The sequence below is a fragment of the Rhinoraja longicauda genome, chromosome 11 (genome assembly GCF_053455715.1).
Source record: "Rhinoraja longicauda isolate Sanriku21f chromosome 11, sRhiLon1.1, whole genome shotgun sequence".
NCBI lineage: Eukaryota > Metazoa > Chordata > Chondrichthyes > Rajiformes > Arhynchobatidae > Rhinoraja > Rhinoraja longicauda.
This window is the reverse complement of record NC_135963.1, coordinates 2275676-2299006: the sequence shown is the minus strand read 5'-3', so window position 1 is coordinate 2299006 and position 23331 is coordinate 2275676. Positions and strand designations below refer to the sequence as shown.

The 23331-nt window shown below is 48.3% G+C and overlaps 1 protein-coding gene across 1 annotated transcript; it reads right to left on the bottom strand.

Annotated features, from left to right (window-relative positions):
- Positions 1-932: 932 nt before the first annotated feature.
- On the bottom strand, positions 933-21625 carry LOC144598192 (di-N-acetylchitobiase-like). Its single transcript, XM_078408082.1, has 7 exons — positions 21527-21625; positions 16365-16563; positions 14605-14801; positions 13562-13574; positions 13384-13485; positions 9747-9904; positions 933-1118 (listed from the first exon to the last, which is right to left on the bottom strand). Exons 1-7 carry the CDS (start codon positions 21623-21625, stop codon positions 933-935), a joined length of 954 nt encoding a protein of 317 aa, XP_078264208.1.
- Between the last annotated feature and the right edge of the window lie 1706 nt (positions 21626-23331).

Genomic DNA, 23331 nt, shown 5'->3' with positions numbered 1-23331 from the left:
ATGTCTTTTAAATTTTGTTATAGTACCTGCCTCAACTACTTCCTCTGGCAACATATTCCACCACCCACTGTGTGAAGTTGCCCCTCAGGTTCCGATTAAATCTTGCCCCTCTCACCTTACTTAAAGCTGTAAAGTAAGTGTTTAATTTTTGTATGTACAGTAAAGGAACAATGAAATTCTTACTTGCTGCAGCTTAACAGTCCCATTTACATAAAAACACACAAATGATTAGTGATACAAGACAGCATTCAAATTATAGACCCAATGAACTGCAGATTTTCGTGGCAGATTGCAAAGAAAGACACAGTGTGATGGAGTAACTCATTGGGTTAGGTAGTACCTTTGGAGAACATGGATATGCAATGTTTTAGGTCAGGTCCCTTCTTCAGACTGGTTGTAGTAGCGGGTAGAAATCTAGATGAAAGCAGGGGCAGGACAAATCCTGGCAAGTGATAGGTGGTGATTGCAAGTGAGGGGAAGTTGGGGGTTCCATTGGCAAATGTGCAGTCAAAAGTCAGAAATGAAAAGACAAAGGGCCATGAGATGAGGAGACAAGAGGAGTGAATTGTGAAGCCAGAGGGAAGATTATAGGTGGAAGGAGAGAGCGGGAAGGGGAAAGGGGACCGTACATATGTACAGATGTAACATGCCAGATCTGGACTCATAACCAAAGGAAAAGGTGAATTATTTTCTCTGGGTTATAAGAATTTAGGTGAGGGGAAGATTATGCAGTTTGAAATAACTGCAACTGTAAGGTCTCTTGAAGTTGTAAATCTTCTTGTGCAAACATACAAGTACACATGGCTTTCATTAAAAGGAAGTTTGCTTGACGGATAAAATATTGAACAGCTGACCAGATCCATGCTTCTTTCATTTCTCTTGCTCACTAATACTTGCAGCATTGAATTGGCATTAAGTGCTCTGCACTACCCTCAGGGAGGGCACAGAGCATTCCACATTGCCTCAGTCTGCATCAAGGTCCAGGCATTCCTACTGTAGTTAAGGTCATTTGCAGCCCACATACCAATGCCGCGTAGTTTGAGCTTCTTCAATAAAGTTGACTTCAGTGAAATGCTCTCTGGATCGTCATACCAGATCTCGTGGTAGGTTTTGCCATCCTGTCGTAAAACCAGAGAGAGTTACATAGATTATAAGGCAAGGTTGGGCCAATGTACAGTCCCATGCACAATGCTGAGATTGCACATCAGAACTTTTCAAGACACATCTAACCTGCAAAGAAAGGACGAGTGGTTAGATTCAGCAAAGAAAGGCAAGTCGGGGTGGCACAGCTGGTAGAGTTGCTTCCTCAAAGGTTTGGATATTAGTCAAATGTGGGCAAATTGGACTAGCTTAGATGAGCCATCTTGGTCGGCATGGACGACTTGGGCCGAATGGCCTGCTTCGGTGCTATATGACATTAACCCATTTGGTACTGGAGATATTACCTTTTGCTCTCCCCATTCTTTCCCTGACTTCTGAACTACACAAAACCAACATGTTTTTTCTCAGTTTTCACATAGGATCTTTGGACTGAAACATTAACTTGTTTTTCCTTGGGCAGCACAGTGCGTAGCAGCAGAGATGCTGCCTTACAGCGCCAGAGACTGGGTTTTATCCTGACTACGCGTTCGGAGTTTGTACATTCTTCCAGTGACCTGCATGGGTTTTCTCCGGGATCACCAGTTTCCTCCCTCATTCCAAAGATATACAGGTTTGTAGGTTAATTGGCTTGGTATAATTGTAAATTTGTAGGATAGTGAGTGTCCAGGTAACGTTGGACTGTGCAGAATTGATTGGTCAAAAGGCCTGTTTCCGCACTGTATCTCTAAACTAAACTTCCTCAGATGCTGCCTGACCTGCTGATAGTTTTCCAGCATTTTGTTTTTAGTTCAGATTAGAGGTATCGCAGCCCACTGAAGTCAGAGACTGGGATAACATAGAATTAGTGTGAATGGGTGATCAATGGTCGGCGTGGTCTCAATGGGGTGTAGGAACTGCCGATGCTGGTTTACACCGAAGATAGACACAAAATGCTGGAGTAACTCAGCGGGACAGGCAGCATCTCTGGATAGAAGGAATGGGTGACTGACGATGGGTTTCGAACTGAATTGGGTCTCATTCATTCCTATTATCCAGAGATGCTGCCTGTCCTGCTGAGTTCCTCCAGCATTTTGTGTCTATCTTCGGTGTAAACCGGCATCGGCAATTCCTACACCCCATTGAGTCCACGCCGACCATCGATCACCTGTTCACACTAATTCTATGTTATCTCAGTTTCTGATCAACTCCTTACACACTGGGGGCAATTTACAGAGGGCCAATTAACCAACAAACCCACAAGTCATTGGGTTGAGGGAGGCAACCGAAGCAATCAAAGGAAACCCACTTGGTCACAGGGAGAATGTGTAAACTCCGCACAGACAGCACCCGAGGTCAGGATCGGACGTGGGTGTGTGGCGCTGGCTGTGAGGATTTGATTATTTTCGAAGGATTTGTTTGGCGAGGACAAACGAAAGCAGTCAGAATTTGCTTTTTGGACTTCTGTCGGAAAGCAGAGACTCTCTTTGTTGAAAGAGTCCTCTAATTGGGGAGGATTTGTTCGTGTTTTCTGAAAGTCGTAGGAGCGGCAGTGGCTGGCGGAAGGCCAAGTTGCACTTGAACTGGTGGGAGCTGAGTCTGGAGCGGTGTTTGTGGTCTGTAGCATCGGAAAGCTCCCTCCCACACCGACTTTGCCCGGTCCAGGTGTGCCGGGTAAGTACGGCAATAGTGCATTGGATTTTCGTTGAAGCCGGGAGGGCGACCGAGACCTGGGGAAGAAGCCTCCGGAAGCTCCATTTTCTACGACGGGAGGATTGGCACGGACTTTTCCCTATCTTATCAGGAGGAGACTGCTTCTGTTGCTTTGCCAGGAAAGCCTTCACAAGACTTTAAACTGCTGCAAATGCGTGGAGGTGCAGCAATAGCAGAAAGACTGCTTTGACTTATAAAATACTGAGACGTTTTGTTTTGCTCCACGCCCTAAAGATGGCGGCCCCCAAGACTTATGCAGCTGCCGTACAGTCGGCAGTCTCCGTGAATAAGGGCCATGAGTTGTTGGGGCGTATACACGGGGTGAAAGTGACCTTGCAGGGCAACATTACCTTCAAGGCTGTGCTAACCGCGCTGGGGGAGACTGTTGGCAAGAAGGCCATAATGGCAGGCGCGGTGGTCAGTGGGAAGGCTGTTGTCATCCTAAAGACTGAGCAGTCGGTGGCTACCGCATTGGAAAGGGGGATCACGGTGGCTGGGATTTACATGGCGGTGGACCCATGGGGACGGCCCGTGCTGCCGGTCATGCTGTCCAACGTTCCCCCTTATGTTCCGGACGCGCTCCTGCTCCCACATGTAACTAAGCTGGGGGAGGTGCGGTCTGGGCCCACCAAACTGTTGCATAGGTTGGATGATCCCAAAAATGCAGCATGTATTAACGTTCAATCGCCGCGTGTACATACAGCTGGCACAGGGGATTGATATGGAGGGGAGTTTTGAGGTTGAATGGGAAGGATTCTGCTATCGCGTGTTTTGGAACACGGGCCAAGCACGCTGCCATGCATGCAAAGAGGTGGGGCATTTCCGCAGGAATTGTCCCAAGCACCGGGCTGCCAGCTCCACCAAGGTGGCCCAGGAAGGCAGTGCTGGCCCATCTGGGGCTGCTGGTTCTACCACGGTGGCCCGTGATGACTTTGTTCCCTTGCTCCCATCCTCCATTCCCCCACCACCCCCATGTCCCGTACCTGTGGCGGAGGATGCCGGTGCAGTGTGGGGGGTGGATGAGGGGCACTGGGAGAGACAGAAGAGTAAGAAAGCTAAAAGGAAGAAGAAGAACGTTCAAGCGGGACGCCAGGCAGAAGGTCACCTTAATGAGGGTCCCCCGGCAGTAGATATTATCGAGCTCGCCTCAGAGCCTGAGGGTCTGAAGGCTGGAGAGGATGAGCAGGTAGATGGCGGGGCGGAGGAACAGGCTTCAGCAATGGAGCTGACTGTACCACCGCACGCTAGTGGTTATAAGAGGAGGAGGCACGGGTCCTCTGACACGGAGAACGGCCCTGAAGGTCAGGGGCGACCTAAAGGGAGGCGTTTCTCCCCTGTTGAGGCAGAGTACCCAGTGCACGCTTCCTGTGGGCAGGAGGATGCCTCTGTAGTGCAGGGACCACCTGAGAGTGGTGACACACTACCCGAGGGGGCTGTTCCCCCAGGGATTGCGTCCGCTGGCTTAGAGGGTGACCAGGGGAAGATTGATGGGGGGGACTTGAGTGTGGGGGTGGGTCCCCAGCCCATGCTCTCCGTTGAGGCTACGAGTCCTATTGAGGGGTGTGCTGCCCCATCGGCTGAGGGAGCAGGGGAGACTCCGGGAACATCGCCCCCTGAGGGCCAGAGCGAGGTGGTTCCCCTGGTGGTGGGGGACGGGGACTCTCTGGGTGACGGTGCTGGGGCGGGTGCCCTGGGTGCGAAGGAGGACATGGTCGTTTCGGATCGTGTCCTTCGGTCGGACTCCAGACGTACCCTCTCACTGCCCGCCCCGGAGACTTCCTCCGACATCACTGCCCCCAATCCGGTTACAGAGGGCAGTGGGGGTGTGCAGGAGCCTGGCCATTTACCAGGCAGCTTGCCACAGTTAGAGGTACCGGTACCTGCCCCCGTCACTGATCCTGGGGGTGGGATGGTGACGGAGGAGGGACCGGGTGATGTGGCCGACCCGCCCACCTCACAGGGAGGGGTGAGCGAGGCGGCTGGGAGTCAGAACTATCCAGACTCGGGCTCAGACATTGAGTGGGAGGAGGAGGGGGACGTGGAGTCCAGCGACAGTGAGTTGATGGACTGTCCCACCCGCAGCCCCGTGTCTCGGCTTGTTGATATCTGGGAACTCCGGAAGTTTCTGAAGGACAGCAGAGGGAAGAGGAATAAGGCAGATCTGGCTGTCGACTGCTGGTCGGACCTGACGGTACCCTTGCAGTCCATTTATGCCATCCTTCAGGAGGAGGGGAACGTGGCAGGTGTATTGAAAAATGAGCGGCGCCAGCTCCAAGAGCTTTTTAAGTCCCTAAAGAAAGGGCAGAGGGCTCGGGGAGGCTCCATTCCGTCAAGGGGGGCTGGTAAAAGTTCTTGTGCGCTTTCAAAATGAAGCTCACTATAGCCAGCCTGAATATTAATGGGGCCAGGGAGTCTCTCCGTAGGTTTCACCATCTCTCGGTGCTGAGGGACGGGAGGTAAGCGGTGAGCTTCCTGCAGGAAACACACACTGTGACTAGTGACGAGCCCACCTGGCTCCTGGAGTGGGAAGGGGGGGTCTACATGAGCCATCTCACCTCCATTTCAAGTGGAGTGGCCTTCCTGTTGGTCCCATCTTTCCAGCCGGAGATTGTCAAGGTGCAGGACATTGTACCAGGCCGGTTGTTGCATCTGGCCGTGCGCCTGGATGGCGTGCCGTTACATTTTATTAATGTGTACGCCCCCAAGAGCGGTGCTATGCAGACGCGTTTAACACAAGAAGTGACCGCGCTGTTGAACACCATTGATCGGGGGGAGTGTGTTTTCCTGGGGGGTGATTTTAATTGTACCCTTGAGGCGAGAGATCGCTCTGGCATTCAGCGCGATCCGGCAGCGGTAAAGACATTAAGGGAGTTGGTGGATTCTTTTGAGCTAGTAGATGCTTGGAGGAATTTCCATCCCAACTCCGGCGCCGTCTCGTACAGGTTTAAGGGGGGTGGTTCCCGTATTGACCGTGTATATGTGTCTAAGGCCTATGTGTCCTGTGTCTCGGCAGCCTCCATGCGGTTGGAGCCTTGCTCGGACCACTGCCTGGTGTGAGTGGACTTTATCCCGACGCGCACACGGGCAGGGTCCGCGTACTGGCACTTCAACAACTGGCTGCTGGAGGAGCGCCGGTTCCGGGATTCATTCAAGCAGTTCTGGGCGGAGTGGAGGGAAAGGCAGGGGCGTTTCCCTTCCCTAAGGCAGTGGTGGGATGTGGGGAAGGCTTACGTCCGTCTGTTTTGCCAGGACTACACGAGGGGGTCGACCAAGGGGCAGGACTCCGAGATCGGACGGCTTGAGAGAGAGTTGCTCGACTCGGAGTCTCGCCTGGGTCAGACGGAGGGGGACTCGTGTGAGTGGGAGGAGTACCAGGAGAAGAAAGGGGCACTGAGGGACATGCAGCTGAGGAGGTCCCGGGGCGCATATGTGAGGTCGCAAGTCCAGATGTTGCACGATCTGGACCGCGCCCCCTCCTTTTTCTTCTCCCTGGAGAAGTGCCGAGGTGCCCGCAGGCAGTTTGTCGAGTTGCTTGCGGACGATGGCTCCTCCATCACGGACCCGGAGAGGATGGGTGCCTCAGTTTGGTCGTTCTATGACACTCTGTTCTCCGAGGGTACATCTAGTGGGGAGGCACAAGGGGTGCTGTGGGAGGGCTTACCCGTAGTGTGCAAAGAGGTGGCCGAGCGCCTCGATGATCCCCTAACTCTGGAGGAGTTGACTGGTGCCCTGCACCAGCTCAGGGGAGGCAAGTCTCCGGGGCTGGATGGGCTGACTGTGGAGTTTCTTCGAGCCTTCTGGGGTGTCCTGGGGGGCGACTATGTGAAGGTGTTGGGGGAGAGCCTGGCGACCGGGGAGATGCCCTTCTCGTGGCGCAGGGCAGTCGTCGTCCTGCTGCCCAAGAAGGGCGATCTCCGCCTCTTGAAGAACTGGCGCCCTGTCTCTCTTCTCAGTACGGATTATAAAGACTTTGCACGGGCATTGGCCAATCGCCTGGGGCCCGTGCTGTCCCATGTGATCCACCCTGACCAGTCCTACACAGTCCCGGGTCGGTCCATCCAGGACAATATCCATCTGGTCCGGGACCTGATCCATCTGTGCCAGAGGGCTGGTCAGTCAGTTGCCTTTCTCTCCCTTGACCAGGAGAAGGCGTTTGACCGGGTGGGACACGACTACCTTCTCGGGACTCTGCGGGCGTTTGGATTCGGACCCCATTTTGTGGCCCGGGTCCGGCTCCTATACGCTGCCGCAGAGTGCCTGGTCAAGGTCAATGGCTCTTTGTTGGCTCCCATTCACTTTGGGAGGGGGGTTCGTCAGGGATGCCCCATGTCCGGCCAGCTTTATTCCCTCTGTGTGGAGTCATTCCTGTGCCTCCTACGGAGGAGGCTGGCAGGTTTGGCTTTGCCGGGGCCGGGGGTGGAGGTGGTTCTCTCGGCCTACGCCGACGATGTGCTACTAATGTTCACCGACCCGGTTGACCTGCGGAGGATGCGTGAGTGCCAGCGGGTGTTCTCAGCCGCATCCCCCGCCAGGATCAACTGGGGGAAGTGTGCTGGGCTCTTGGTGGGTCAGTGGCAGGTGGACTCCCTGCTGGAGGAGATGGCAGTTTTTGCGTGGAGCACCACGCACCTCCTCTATCTGGGGTTCTACCTGAGTCCCACTGAGGGGGCTTGGCAGGCGAATTGGCAGGAGCTGGAGGCGAAGGTCGCGCCCGTGTGGGGCGCTGGTCAGGCCTCCTTGGTGTGTTATCATATCAGGGTAGGGCTTTGGTCATAAACCAGCTGGTGGCCTCTCTGCTGTGGTACCGGCTGGCCATTCTGGTCCCGTCCTCTCGTTTCATCGCCATGATACACAGGAGGTTAGTTAACTTCTTCTGGGGTGAGAGGAACCACTGGGTCTCTGCTGGGGTTCTGAGTCTCCCGTTGGAGGAGGGCGGTCAATCGCTGGTCTGCGTCCGCACTCAGGTGGCGGCCCTCCGACTCAGGACCCTGCGGAGGTACGTGTACTCCCAGTGCCCCCCCAGATGGCACTCGCTGGCCACGTACTTTTTCTGCCGGGGGCGCTGCCTCCAGGAGGGATCACGGCTCCCGGTAGCGGGCATGAGTCAGCGCGCTAGGCGGGAGTTGCCTGTTTTTTACCGTGATCTCCCGAGAGCCAGGAATTTGGTCACCTTCAGCTAGGGCGCTGCTCCTCAGGGGGAGGGGGGTGCTGTGGTTGTGAGGGGGGCCGGTCCTCACCCTGTCACGGTGGGTGTCGAGGAAAGGCGTGTGCGTGGAGCGATTCCGACCGGGCTTACCCCCGCTCCGTCGGAATTGCTCATCGGGCCCACGGCCCGGGTCCCTTCCCGAGAGCCGGCCCCACGCAATATCAGCCGCCTTTCCCAGATGCCCAGCGTGCCGTTCCGTGACGCGGAGAGGCGCGTTTTGTACAGGCTGCTCCTGCACACTCTCCACTTCCTCGCTCACGTCTTCCGTCCGGACACGCCCTGGCGGTCCGTGTTACCACCTGACGGCGGGAGCAGTCCCCAGTGGAGGTCTCTCTATAAGGGGGTCCTCCCGCTTTACATCGGGGACCTGGGGTGGAGAGTGTTGCATAAGGCTATAGCCTGTAACAGGTACTTGAGCCGGTTCACGGTCTCGTCTGCCGCCTGTCGCTTCTGCGGTGAGGAGGAGACCGTGTACCATTTGTATACAGAGTACGTGAGGTTACAGCCCCTGTTCCAGTATCTGAAGGGACTGCTCCTCAAGTTCTGGCTCAATTTTAACCCTACGCTTTTAATGTTTGGGCACCCGGTACAGAGGGGGGAGGGTCAGGAGGGAAGAGGGGGTCTCCCTGTCGGTCTGCTCCTGGGCCTGGCCAAGATGGCCATCCGCGGGTCCAGGCAGCGGGCAGTCGACGGCCTCACAGAAGTCGGCTGCCTACCCCTGTTCCGGGCTTACGTCCGTGCCCGCGTGTCCCTGGAGAGGGAACACGCGGTGTCCACGGGGACTCTGGCGGCCTTCCGGGAACGCTGGTCGCCGCGGGGGGTTGAATGTATTGTTGACAGAGATGGCGGGATTTTAATGTGATAATTGTTTCATTTGTAAACTGCCGATACAGGCGGCTTTTGTTTGATCACATTTTGCTTAGTATGTTTGTATGTTTTTCTTTGGAATAAAACTTTTATATCAGTCAGGATTGAAACCTTGTCTGTAGCACTGAGGCAGCAGTTCTACCAACTGTGCCACTGTAGTCTTTCATTAAAGGAAATAAGTTCAAGTGACACCAGAGAAATTAGAACGGATAGAATTAAAGGCACTGGATGAGAATTCATAAATATCTTACAAATAGATAGAAAAATTAATAACACAATTATCCAGGTGTCAGAATGTAGTTGAGGACTTGCCGGCAAAACATTATCCGGGCAACCAATGTTCAAATGCTTAACTTCCTAAAATTCACATGGGTAAATACTAACATTTTACTTTAGGTAGACACACGGAACTGCAGATTTTGGTTAACAAGAAGACAAAATGCTGGAGTAACTCAGCGGGCCAGGCAGCTTCTCTGGAGAACATGAAGAGATAACATTTCAGGTTGGCTTCCATCTTCAGACTGATTATGTGTGCAGGACAAAGCCTGGCAAGTGACAGGAGGATACAAGTGAGGGTGGTTTAATTGGCAGATGGATGTGAAATGTAAAGCTGGACAAAGGGATGTAGGTTGAGAGAGACTGGGGTAGAAATATATGTAAAATATATGCTGGCATAATTATAATGAAAAGTACAGAGGTTTGTTGACACAACAAACTGCAGATGCTGGTTTACAAAAAATAACACAGAGTGCTGGAGTAACTCAGTGCGGGTCAGGCACCATCTCTGGAGAACATGGAGAGGTGACGTTTTGTGCTGGGACCCTTTGTTCTGAAGTTACTCCAGCACTTTGTGTATTTTATTCCCAAGTGGCACTTGTCTTACCAGATAGGCAAAATAAGGGTTACGCCAATGATCATCCCAGAGTCTGCCCGTGATGGACTTTGACAGATGCTGCATGACCTTTTCATAGGTCACGGCATTTGCAGATTGTATACTACAGACTGCTTTGGTGCCAGAATGTTGTCCCAATTCACAAAAGTCTGTCTGAAAAACACAAAAACAAAAACAATATTTTTATTCGTGAACTGGCTGCTCCAATGATCTGAAAGGCACAAAAGCCATGTCTGGTATTCCTCAGTTTGTTTTTTTTATTTTCAATTAGGGACTATGATCCAATTGATTAATCAAAAGATACAGGGCCTTTGGCCCACCAAGTCCATGCTGACCATCAATCAACTGTTCACACCAGTTCTATGCGTTCCACTTTCTCATCCACTCCCTACACACTAGGGGCAATTTACACGCTAATTTACACGCTAAGGCAGCAGCTCTACCGCTACGCCACTGTGCTGCCCAAACTAAGGTGAGAGGAAGAATGAAATTTGTACTTGCAGCAGCATAACAGGTCTGTAAACACAGTATTCAATAGATATTATAATAAACAAACAAAATAAAATAAAATGTTCAATAGAAACAGGGCTCCAGGGGGGAGTTTTGGTCTCCAAATTTGAGAAAGGACAATCTTACTATTGAGGGAGTGCAGCGTAGGTTCACGAGGTTAATTCCCGGACTGGCGGGACTGTCTTATGTTGGAAGACTGGAGCGACTGGGCTTGTGTACGCTGGAATTTAGAAGGATGAGAGGGGAGCGTATTGAAACATATAAGATTATTAAGGGATTGGACACACTAGAGGGATGAATCGTGTTCCCGATGTTGGCAGTGTCCTGAACTGGGGCCAATGTTTAAGAATAAGGGGTGGGCCAGTGGAGGCGAATTCCCTGGATGAGTTCAAGAGAGTTAGATAGAGCTCTTAATGATAGAGGAGTCAAGGGATATGGCGAGAAGGCAGGAATGGGATACTGATTGTGGATGATCAGCCACGATCACAGTGAATGGCGGTGCTGGCGCTAAGGGCTGAATGGCTTACTCCTGCATCTATTGTCTATTGTCTATTTGCCATGCATCTTCCCACTTGCTCAACCTATCCAAGACACCCTTCAACTTCCTGGTATCCTCTTCGCAGTTCACACTGCCATCCAGCTTTGTGTCATTTGCAAATTTGTTTGTGTTACTTTTAATTCCAACATCTAAATCATTAATATATATTGTAAATAATTGTGGGCCGAGCACCGAGCCTTGCAGCACTCCACTCGCCACTGACTGCCATTCTGATAGGAAACCGTTTACTCCAACTCTTTGTTTCCTGTCTGCCAACCAATTCTCTATCCATGTCAATACCCTACCCCCAATACCATGTGCTCTAATTTTGCCCACTAATCTTGTGTGCAGGACCTTATCAGATTGATCCCTGGGATGGCGGGACTTACATATGAGGAAAGACGAGATAGACTGGGCTTGTACTCGCTGGAATTTAGAAGACTGAGGGGGGATCTTATAGAAACATATAAAATTCTTAAGGGGTTGGAGAGGCTAGATGCGGGAAGATTGTTCCCGATGTTGGGGGAGTCCAGAACCAGGGGTCACAGCTTAAGGATAAGGGGGAAGTCTTTTAGGACCGAGATGAGAAAACATTTCTTCACACAGAGAGTGGTGAGTCTATGGAATTCTCTGCCACAGAAGGTAGTTGAGGCCAGTTCATTGGCTATATTTAAGAGGGAGTTAGATGTGGCCCTTTTTGCTAAAGGGATCAGGGGGTATGGAGAGAAGGAGCGTACAGGCTACTGAGCTGAATGATCAGCCATGATCATATTGAATGGCGGTGCAGGCTCGAAGAGCCGAATGGCCTACTCCTGCACCTATTTTCTATGTTTTCTATGTTTCTATGAAAGTCTAGATACACTACATCCCCAGGTTCGCCTTCATCCATTTTACTTGTCACATCCTCAAAAAATTCCAGAAGATTAGTCAAGCAGAATTTCCCCTTCATAAATCCATGCTGACTTGGACCAATCCTTTTACTGCAAACGCACCATTATTACTTTTATAATTGACTCCCGCATCTTCCCCACCACCGATGTCAGGCTAACTGGTCTATAATTCCCTGTTTTCTCTCCTGGTGTTTTCGTGAAATTTGGGGTAACATTAGCTACCCTCCAATCCACAGGAACTGATCCTGAATCTATAGAACATTGGCAAAAAGTTCACCAATGCGTCCACGATTTCTAGAGCCACCTCCTTGAGTACCTTGGGATGCAGACCATCAGGCCCTGAGGATTTATCAGCCCCATCAGTCTACCCAACACCATTTCCTGACTAATGTGAACTTCCTTCAGTTCCTCAATCACCCTAGGATCTCTGGCCACTTGAACATCTGGGAGATTGTTTGTGTCTTCCTTGGTGAAGACAGATCCAAAGTACCTGTTCAACTCATCTGCAATTTCCTTGTTCCCCACAATAAATTCACCTGCTTCTGTCTTCAAGGGACCCATATTTGGCCTAACTATTTTTTTCCTCTTCGCGTACCCACATCCCCCTTTATATTCTTGGCTAGCTTACCCTCATACCTCATCTTTTTTCCCCGTATTGCCATTTTCGTTATTTTCTGATGCTCTTTTAAAACAGTCCCAATCCTCTCACTTCCCACTCATCTTTTTTTTTATACTGTCCTTGACTTCCCTTGTCAGCCATAGATCGCTTCTTACTCCCCTAAGAATCTTTCTTCCTCTTTGGAATGAACTGATCCTGCACCTTCTATTATTATTCCCAGAAATACCTGCCATTGTTGTTCTACAGTCTTCCCTGCTAGGGTCTCTTTCCAGCCAACTCCTTCCTCATCCCTCTACAGTCCAACTCTAGTACTGACACTTTCGATTTTCCCTTCTCTCTCTCTCAATTTGTAGATTAAAACTTATCATATTATGATCACTGCCTCCTAATGGCTCTTTTACCTTGAGTTTCTTTATCAAATCAGGTTCATTACAAAACACTAAATCCAGAATTGCCTTGTAATGAACAAGCTGTTCTAATAATCCATCTCGGAGGCACTCCACAAAATCCCTTTCCTGGTGTCCAGTACCAACCTGATTATCCCAGTCTACCTGCATGTTGAAATCTCCCATAACCACCGTATCATTACCTTTGCGACATGCCAATTTTAACTCTTGATTCAACTTGCACCCTATGTCCAGGCTAATTTTAAAGTTTAAATCTAATTCCGAGGGAGGGGGGAAGATGCAGGGAGGGAGGGAGGGAGGGGGGGGGGGGGGTTGGAGGGAGGGGTCAGGAGGGAGGGAGGGGAGGAGGGATAAGGGGGGTTGAGGGGGATGGAGTGGGGGGGAGGGGGAGGGAATAAGGGAGGGGAGGAGGGAGGGGGAGGGTGCTGCACCAATGCAGGAGAGGTTTGGGCCCAACGGGTCCGCTTGGTCTAGTACGACAATAAAACACCCTTGACTTAAAATTCAGCGGTGTTCTTATGGACCAATCAACATGCCAAATGAATGAGCGATCAGTGAACTGATTTCGTTACTATCTCCTGAGATAGTTCTCAAGAAGAGAGTTACCAGGACTTTGCAAGGCCACAATAAAAATGAGAAAGAATGTTTATTTGATAGGACTAACTTACCTCACGAAAGTGGTTGCAAGTGAAGTCATAGCCTGACCATGAAACTCCCATCACGATCTTTCTTGGGTCAATGCCCTTTTGTATAAAGGAAAAGAGACCTGAAAGAGCAAAAACAATTATTTGGATTTCAATTAGTCTCTTATACGGGGTGTCAGCATATTGCCTGTTTTCTACAGGTCTTGAACTTCTACAGGTGTGTCGTAAAGAGCATATTAAATGTTTGCATCACAGCCTGGTGTGGGAGAGAGCAGGAATTGATTCTGGATGATCAGCCATAATCATATTGAATGGCGGTGCTGGCTCAAAGGGTCGAATGCTCCTATTTTCTATGTTTCTATGTTTCTAACACGAAAGCCCAGGAACGAAGGAAATTGCAAAAAGTGAATACTGCCTGCTCCATCATAGGTACTGACCTCCCACCATCACAGTGATCTACAAGAGTCTCTGCCCCAAACAGACAGCCTCATTAAATCTCAACCTGACACTGATATCAACATTGGGATATTTCTGAAGGCTTTGGGATGGCACAGCTCATTTATGAATATTTGGATTGCCAAAGAATAGAATGCTACTGACGTAAAGTGGGCGAACGGGATTCGTGCAGATACGCACAATGGTACCAAGGACATTGTAGGCTGAAGGGCTTGGTTCTGTGCCTCTGACTGTATACATCTATATTGTCAGCTGGCCTAACCTCACCGAAAGGGCTTAATTGAGTAAATAAAGGCAGATGGAATATAATGTGCTGGAGTAACCAAGTTGGTCTGGTGGACATTGATAGGTGATTTTTTTGGGTCGAGACCCTACTTCTGCTCGAAAAAGCCTCCAGACCCAAAATGTTGACTTTCCATGTTCTTCAGAGATGCTGCCTGACCCACTGAGTTACTCCAGCACTTTGTGCTTCACACAAAACGCCAGCATCCACAATTCATTGTGTCTTTAAATGAGGGGAGATTGGTGTCGGTCTCAAGAGGGTGTTACCAGAAGCCATGATCAGACATGATCACAATGAATGGCGGTGCTGGCTCGAAGGGCCAAATGGCCTCCTCCTGCACCTATTTTCTGTGTTTCTATGTTTCTAAGCCACAGCTCTAAACTCAACCCTGAAAAACAATGTTGCAGAGAGACGCATCCATTAACTGCAATTAAAATCTATCTATCTATTGATATCTAAAATCTATTGATATTCACACAATTGTTGAAGCATGTTTCTTTACCAGAGATCCAGGTATTTCTTCATGGAAAACTTTTATGACGTCTTGCATCAAGACACTTATTTTATTGTACTTTTCCCCATCTGTTGAAACAGCTCTGTCGAAACCCAAAATGATACCATCCAGAAATAAAGTTTTTGATTTCTCGAACCACCTTCTTACGGCTCTTCTTTGTCTGAAGGTTGCTTCTACTATGACTTCTGACAAAGGGTGAAGAAACAATATCAATTAACCAGCAGGGTACAAAGTGCTGGAATAACAGGCAGCATCTCTGCAGAACATGGGCAGGTGACGTTTCAGGTCAAAACCCTTCTTCTTCAGGTTTCTCAACTTGAAACATCAGTTATCCATGTTCTCCAAAGATGCTGCCTGACCTGCTGAGTTACGATGCGATAGAACTTGATTTATCCCAGGATGGAAGTTCATTTACCACCAGTCATTAAAAACACAAAATACATGAAATATAAAAATAAAGTGATGAGTGGTAAGGTATTGGGGATGTGCAATGATTAAGGAGGTAAAGATCTGCCTGGTAGAAGTTATATGTCAGGGCTTCGCGGCAACATCAACTCTAAGACTGATGAAGGAGCTGGGGATCAGCGGACAAGCCCTACGCCAGGCCAACAAGGAAACATCAGGGGTGGCAGAGTGGTAACCAGTGGCTCTGGCAGAAGAGGAAAGACCCCCATCTGGTCTCCCAAATAAGTCGGCTAGGCAGGTGCAGAGGAGGGTGGTTCTGGGACGCCAGAACACACTGCCGAGCCTACTGGAGACGTCGTGGGCCCAGTCAGCGAAACATCAATGAAAGTAGGAGCCCACTTGATAACCCCAATGACTTGTCTGCCCAGCCTTTCTCAACATTGGAGGAGAGTAGGTGAATGATTAAAGGGCCTGTCCCAGTTAGGCAATTTTAAGGTGACTATCAGCGACTAGGCTGTCACCACATGTTCGTCGGGGTGTCGCGGGCATGATCGTGAGCAGTACCCAATGAGTCGTAGCAGATCTCGGCTTATCTCTGAAAAATCAAACTTCTAAATTGTTCGGCGACAGCTGGCTTGTCGCCAAGTATTGTAGCTTACCGCAGGCACGGTCGCACGCTGTCCCCAGGTTTGGTAGGTTGTCGCCGGTACTGAGGACGGATGAATTTCATTGTTGACTACCAACGTCAACCGGACACAGGTACGCGTGCGGGTGCGCTGCAGATGCCCATTGAAACCGAAGATACAATCTTTCATTCATTTGTTCCTTACCAACATCCAGGGATCTCTCGTTTCCCCTCTCCCCTGACTCTCAGTGTGAAGAAAGGGTCTCGACATCAAATGTCACCCATTCCTTCCCTCCAGAGATGCTGCCTGTCCCGCGGAGTTACTCCAGCTTTTTAGTGGTCTACTTTCTTCGACCTGACTGGAGCAGGTTACAAGGAAGCGCCGGACAGTGGAATAACCACAGGAGACATTGACATATCCTTTCCTGTCATTTTCGGATCCCAATTCCTCCACCGATTAAACATCAAAAAGAAAAGGACGTTGCATATAATATCTCAATTCCAATGAATAGAGTGTGTGTGTGTGAGAGAGAGTGAATCAGGGCTAAATGGTTCTGTGGTTTAAGATTAACTAACATGGTAGGATAGTGCACTTTGATATTTGTTGCCAGATTCAATTGCCTGATCAATATCATTCCTTGAGTCGCTCTGTCCCAGCTCCACACACTGGCACGGCCACGTTTGGGTTCTATTCGAAGTCCATTGTTTCGCATTTTACGGGCACCTCTGTAATGGCATTCTCTGATAATTATCACCGCAACTGCGACCAACAACATCAGAGTGAGGGCCCCAATAATAACCTGATATATCAGGAAGTGCCTCCCGCTTTTCAGGCTCGGATCTCCCAACAGTGGGAGGAAGAGTGGCCGTGGGATTTTCAGCGGGACTGGATAAGTAAGATGTTGATACCGGGGAGGCTGATACAAAGACAGTGGGGACAACAGTATTGGCAGTCGGGTTCTCCCTGACTTTCTGAAAGGTCCCGGTTGCCACGTTAAAACCAGATTCCAAGTCTCCCATGGGAATGCATTGGTTCCGCTGGAGGTTCACTGAAAAACCCTTGTCACACTTGCAGTTAGAAACACCTAATACTAAAATTTAATAAAGGCATTTGAAGATACCAGAAGATAGTTTTGTTTAACCAATTTATTTACCGTCAGGACATTTGACAGGTAGATTGGAGGCAACAGTTTGACGGTCAGGTAAGCCTGCTTTAATTTGTTTTTCTTTTTGTACTATGTTGTTTTTAAAATTTATTTAAGATTTTTATTTTGTGTTGTTTATAACATTTGAGTACTGTGTTAACAATCCTGATGTGCTGTTGCTGCAAGTGGAGGGAAATGTATAGATAGATGATGTTTCGGGTCAGGGCCTTTCTTCAGACTGATGGGAGTATTGGAGGATAAAGCTGGTTGAAAGAGATGAGGGAAAGGTTGGGGCAAGAGCTGATAAGTGATAGGTGGATACAGGTAAGGAGGAGTCGATTGGCAGATGAGCCAGGTGGGTGAGAGAAGGGTGGAGATTATAATGAATGCTGGAGATGATCACATTGAAGAAGGGTCCCAACCCGAAATGTGCTGGAAGAACTCAGCAGGTCAGGCAGCTTCTGTTGAGGGAATGTACAGGTGATGCTTCAGATTTGCAACTTTGTGCGGACTGTAGAATGGTCCCTGTAGATGGGCTATCGCATGCTAGCCAATCGTAGTGCTTGTTAGTAGTAGTCCCGCCTAGTATGTGCTTTATAATATTAAGAACTCGCCTACGTCAGGCAGTAGATGTAGCAGCTCGGAGCTGTAATGTACTGCAGGTCCTATGATGTAAGTGCTTCAATATGCTCAGAAGGGTAGGGAAAGGAAGAGGAGAGCAGTAGTAATAGGGGACTCTATAGTTAGGGGGTCAGATGGGCGTTTCTGTGGACGCAGTCGGGAGACCCGGATGGTGGTTTGCCTCCCTGGTGCCGGTGTCCGGGATGTGTCTGAGCGTGTCCAGGATATCCTGAAAGGGGAGGGAGAGGAGCCAGAGGTCGTGGTACATATAGGTACCAACAATATAGGTAGGATAAGGGAAGAGGTCCTGAAAGGAGAATTCAGGGGGCTAGGAAGAGAGTTAAAACAAAAGGACTTCCAAAGTAATAATCTCAGGCTTACTGCCTGTGCCACGCGATAGTGAGAATAGGAATGGAGTGAGGTGGAGGATAAATACGTGGCTGAGGAACTGGTGCAGGGAGCAGGGTTTCAAGTTTCTGGATCATTGGGACCTCTTCTGGGGGAAGTATGACCTGTTCAAAAAGGACGGGTTGCATCTGAACCCGAGGAGAACCAATATCCTGGCGGGGAGATTTGCTAAAATAACTGCGGAGACTTTAAACTAGTACGGTTGAGGGGAGGGACTCAAACACAGATAGCTAATAGGCAGTGTGTGAGGCAGGAGGCAGAAAAGGGAAACACTCAGACCCAATATGTAGGAGAGAAAGAAGGGAAAAGAAATAAACTGAGAATAAGAAATGATGGGTCCCTTAAATGTGTATATTTTAATGCTAGGAGCATTGTAAGAAAGGTGGATGAGCTTAGAGCCTGGATTGACATCTGGAAGTATGATGTTGTGGCGATCAGTGAAACATGGTTGCAGGAGGGTTGCGATTGGCAATTAAATATTCCAGGATTTCATTGTTTCAGATGTGATAGAATCGGAGGGGCAAGAGGTGGGGGTGTTGCATTGCTTGTCAGGGACGATATCACAGCAGTGCTTTGGCAGGACAGACTAGAAGGCTCGATTAAGGAGGCTGTTTGGGTGGAACTCAGAAATGAGAAAGGTTTAGCAACACTTATGGGGGTGTATTATAGACTGCCAAATAGGGAACGAGAATTGGAAGAGCAAATATGTAAGGAGATAGCAGATATTAGTAGTAAGCACAGAGTGGTGATTGTGGGTGATTTCAATTTTCCGTATATAGACTGGGAATCACATTCTGTTAAAGGGCTGGATGGTTTGGAGTTTGTAAAATGTGTGCAGGATAGTTTTTTGCAGCAATACGTAGAGGTGCCTACCAGAGAAGGGGCAGTGTTGGACCTCCTGTTAGGAAATGAGATGGGTCAGGTGACGGAGGTATGTGTTGAGGAGCACTTTGGGTCTAGTGATCATAATGCCATTAGTTTCAATATCATTATGGAGAAGGTCAAATCTGGACCAAGGGTTGAGATTTTGGATTGGAGAAAGGCTAATTTTGAGGAGATGAGAAAGGATTTAAAAGGAGTGAAATGGAAATTGTTGTTTTATGAAAAGGATATAATAGAGAAATGGAGGATATTTAAAGGTGAAATTTTGAGAGTACAGAGTCTTTATGTCCCTGTTCAGTGGAAAGGAAAGAATAATAATTTGAAAGAGCCGTGGTTTTCCAGGGAAATTGGACACTTGGTTCGGAAAAAGAGGGAGATATACAATAAATATAAGCGGCAGGGAGTAAATGAGGTTCTTGAGGAATATAAAGAATGTAAAAGGAATCTTAAAAAGGAAATTAGAAAAGCGAAAAAAAGATATGAGGCTGCTTTGGCAAGTAATGTAAAAGTAAACCTCAAGGGGTTCTACAGATATGTCAATAGCAAAAGGATAGTGAGGGATAAAATTGGTCCATTAGAGAGTCAGAGTGGACAGCTATGTGCTGAGCCGGAAGAAATAGGGGAGATATTAAACAATTTCTTTTCTTCGGTATTTACCGAGGAAAAGGATATTGAATTATGTGAGGTAAGCGAAACAAGTAGAGTAGTGATGGAAATTAGGAGGATTAAAGAAGAGGAGGTACGGACACTTTTGAAGAATATAAAAGTGGATAAGTCTCCAGGTCCTGATAGGATATTCCCTAGGACATTGAGGGAAGTTAGTGCAGAAATAGCAGGGGCTATGACGGAAATATTTCAAACGTCATTAGAAACAGGGATGGTGCCGGAAGATTGGCGCATTGCGCATGTTGTGCCTTTGTTTAAAAAAGGTTCTAAAAGTAAACCTAGCAATTATAGACCTATTAGTTTGACGTCTGTGGTGGGAAAATTAATGGAAAAGATACTTAGGGACAATATATATAATTATTTGGATAATCAAGGCCTGATTAGAAACAGTCAATATGGATTTGTGCCTGGAAGGTCATGTTTGACTAATCTTCTTGAATTTTTTGAAGAGGTTACCAGGGAAATTGATAAGGGCAAGGCTGTGGATGTTGTCTATATGGACTTCAGTAAGGCATTTGGCAAGGTTCCACATGGAAGGTTGATTAAGAAGGTTAAATCGTTGGGTATTAATATTGAGGTTGCAAGATGGATTCAACAATGGCTGAATGGGAGATACCAGAGGGTAACGGTTGACAATTGTATGTCAGGTTGGAGGCCAGTGTCTAGTGGAGTGCCCCAAGGATCTGTGTTGGGTCCACTGTTGTTTGTCATTTACATTAATGATCTGGATGATGGTGTGGCAAATTGGATTAGTAAATATGCAGATGATACTAAGATAGGTGGAGTAGTTGATAGTGAGGTAGATTTTCAAAGTCTACAGAGAGACTTGGGCCTTTTGGAAGGGTGGGCTGAAAGATGGCAGATGGAGTTTAATGCTGATAAGTGTGAGGTGCTGCATTTTGGTAGGACAAATCAAAATAGGACGTACAGGGTAAATAGTAGGGAATTGAGGAATGCAGTGGAACAGAGGGATCTGGGAATAACTGTGCATTGTTCCCTGAAGGTGGAATCTCATGTGGATAGGGTGGTGAAGAAGGCGTTTGGTATGCTTGCCTTTATAAATCAGAGCATCGAGTATAGAAGTTGGGATGTAATGTTGAAATTGTACAGGGCATTGGTGAGGCCGAATCTGGAGTATGGTGTGCAGTTCTGGTCGCCAAATTATAGGAAGGATGTCGACAAAATGGAGAGGGTACAGAGGAGATTTACTAGAATGTTGCCTGGGTTTCAGCACTTAGGCTACAGAGAGAGGTTGAACAGGTTGGGTCTTTATTCTTTGGAGCGTAGAAGGTTGAGGGGGGACTTGATAGAGGTTTTTAAAATTTTGAGAGGGACGGACAGAGTTGACGTGGGTAGGCTTTTCCCTTTGAGAGTGGGGAAGATTCCAACAAGGGGACATAGCTTCAGAATTGAGGGACAAAGGTTTAGGGGTAACATAAGGGGGAACTTCTTTACTCAGAGGGTTGTGGCTGTATGGAATGGGCTTCCGGTGGAAGTGTTGGAGGCTGGCTCGATTTTATTATTTAAGAGTAAATTGGATAGGTATATGGATAGGAGGGGATTGGAGGGTTATGGTCTGAGTGCAGGTAGATGAGACTAGGTCAGGGAGAATGGTCGGCGTGGACTGGTAGGGCCGGACAGGCCTGTTTCCATGCTGTAGTTGTTATATGTTATATGTTATAATGATGCGTTGTATCTTAGCGTGGACTTATGCACTTTATTACATGGTGTCAGCAGTGGGATTGATGCAGATGCGGATCTCCTGTTTGTTTTTCTTAGTTGCGACGATCATGGTGGAAACCCAATCAGACGGGTCAGTTACTTCGGCAATAACACCCATTGAGACCATGCATTTGAGTTTGTTGTGTATTCTGTCACGCATGGCATGTGGAACCCGATGTGGCGCTCAGACCACAGGTGTGATAGAAGGATCAACAGTGATGCGATATTTGGCAGGCAGCATGCCCAGTTCATCATCAAAGAGGTCTTTGTAGTGAGAAAGTAGTTGTTGAGTAGGCTCATCAGCGAGGCATAGTTTGTGGACAGCGCGTCCGAAAAACACCAGGCCTAGATCGTGGCATGCGTTGATACCGAGCAACGTCTCCGAATTTGATTTCACAAAAAATGATGCGTTGTATCTAAGGAGCCATGTTCATACCTGGTCGAAGTGGATGGGGTCATCTACAGATGCAACCGTCAACACGTCCTTCCGGTGAAGGAACTGCATCCTGCGACTCCGGGTCCTGACGCCCCGCATCTCGTGTTCACTCCCACAGTTGATTCACCATCAACCGTTGTTCCTGCCGCGGGTTCCCCACGTCGGTCGGTGCCTGGCGCGCCCATGTCATCTCCCACTAGTCCTGTCAAGTCGCCTGTTGCGTCCCCACTCTCCTCCCCTTGTTCTCCCGAGAAAGGAGGTGAGGCGGTCTCTTACCGCACGAAGGCCGGACGGGTTAGTAGGCCACCCGTTAGATACGGCGATTTTGTGTAACTTTGCTAGTATATTCTTCACATTTTGTTTTTTCATTGCTTAAGCTACCGTTGTTTCTTTATTTCTACAAGAAGAGATGTAGATGGGCTATTGCATGCTAGCCAATCGTAGTGCTTGTTAGTAGTAGTCCCGCCTAGTAGGTGCTTTATAATATTAAGAACTCGCCTACGTCAGGCAGTAGATGTAGCAGCTCGGAGCTATAATGTACTGCAGGTCCTATGATGTAAGTACCTCAATAAAATGATGCGTTGTATCTTAGCGTGTACGTAAGCACCTTATTACAGTCCCGAAGCAGGATCGAAGGAAGGGTCCCGACCCAAAACATCATCTGTGCATTCCTTCCACTGAAGCTGCCACGCCGCCCAGCGATCGTCCAATTGTGTTATTCTACATTATCCATCTTTCTCAACTACTACACACTGAGGGAAATATACTTACAAACCCACATGTCTTTAGCGTGTGGGAGGAAATCAGAGCACCTACCACCAGAGGGGTTATGATGGTGTAGTTGTACCTGTGATCTGGCTGAAGGAAGGGAAAGGATTAGGTACACAGTCAAAAAGAAGACAAAAATGGAATTCATATGGATAAAGACAGAAGCTAACAGAAAATCAATCACACGAATGGATGTCGTCTTCAGACAACCTGATTGTGGAAGGGAAGAAATGTGCAAACAAATTAGAAAAATTAACACAAAATATAAGATCACAGTGCTAGAACTCAGCAGGTCAGGCAATATCTGTGGAAGGAACGGACGGACCATGTTTTGAGTCACGGCCCTTCTGGCATCTGAATGAGGATCCTGACCCAAAATGTCGTCTGTCCGTTCCTTCCATAGTTTCCATAGTTTAGTTTATTGTCACGTGTACTGAGACGAGCTTTTATGCAAATAGCTTTTTTGTTGTTGCTCTCTAGTCAGCAGAGAGACCATACATGATTACAATCAAGCTGTCCACAGTGTACAGATATAGGATAAAGGGAATAACGTTTAGTGCAAGATAAAGTCCAGTAAAATCTGATTAACGATAGTCTGAGCTGAGTTCCGCCAGCACTTGGTGTTTTATCAAATGAATCTACTTTTCTGGCTGCCAACTCAAACCGTAACAGCAACTTCAATTAAGTCTTTCAATGGTGATCACAAACAGTGCTCATCCCTTTGTTGCAAAGTTACTTACCGTAATAGAGGACTCGAACATTGTGTGCGTGGGCATGACACAGAAGCTCAGGAACATATGCAGCAACATTAACAACAGTTGTGATCTTCGACCAATCATAATACCTCCATACATTTCCGCTTGCATGAAATGCAAAGACCTGGAACACAGATAAAGCTGTGAATACAATTTAAAGTATCCTTTCCCAAATATCATCAATCCTTCGGGTTCTGGGATAATCAGGCGCCTGTGAATTACTTTAATCTGAATTAAATCTGTAATCAGTGTTCATGTTCTCCATGGACGCTGCCTGACCCA

What these genes read in the sequence shown, in the direction of transcription:
- LOC144598192 (XM_078408082.1), bottom strand. Translation starts at nt 21,625, where the DNA reads ATGCGGGGCGTCAGGACCCGGAGTCGCAGGATGCAGTTCCTTCACCGG. An exon ending in ACCCCATCCACTTCGACCAG is followed by an intron (nt 16,564 to 21,526) that starts GTATGAACATGG and finishes TCTTTGTATCAG; the next exon opens with CCTCCCCGGTATCAACATCT. An exon ending in CAACCACTTTCGTGAGGTAA is followed by an intron (nt 9,905 to 13,383) that starts GTTAGTCCTATC and finishes TTTTTCAGACAG; the next exon opens with ACTTTTGTGAATTGGGACAA.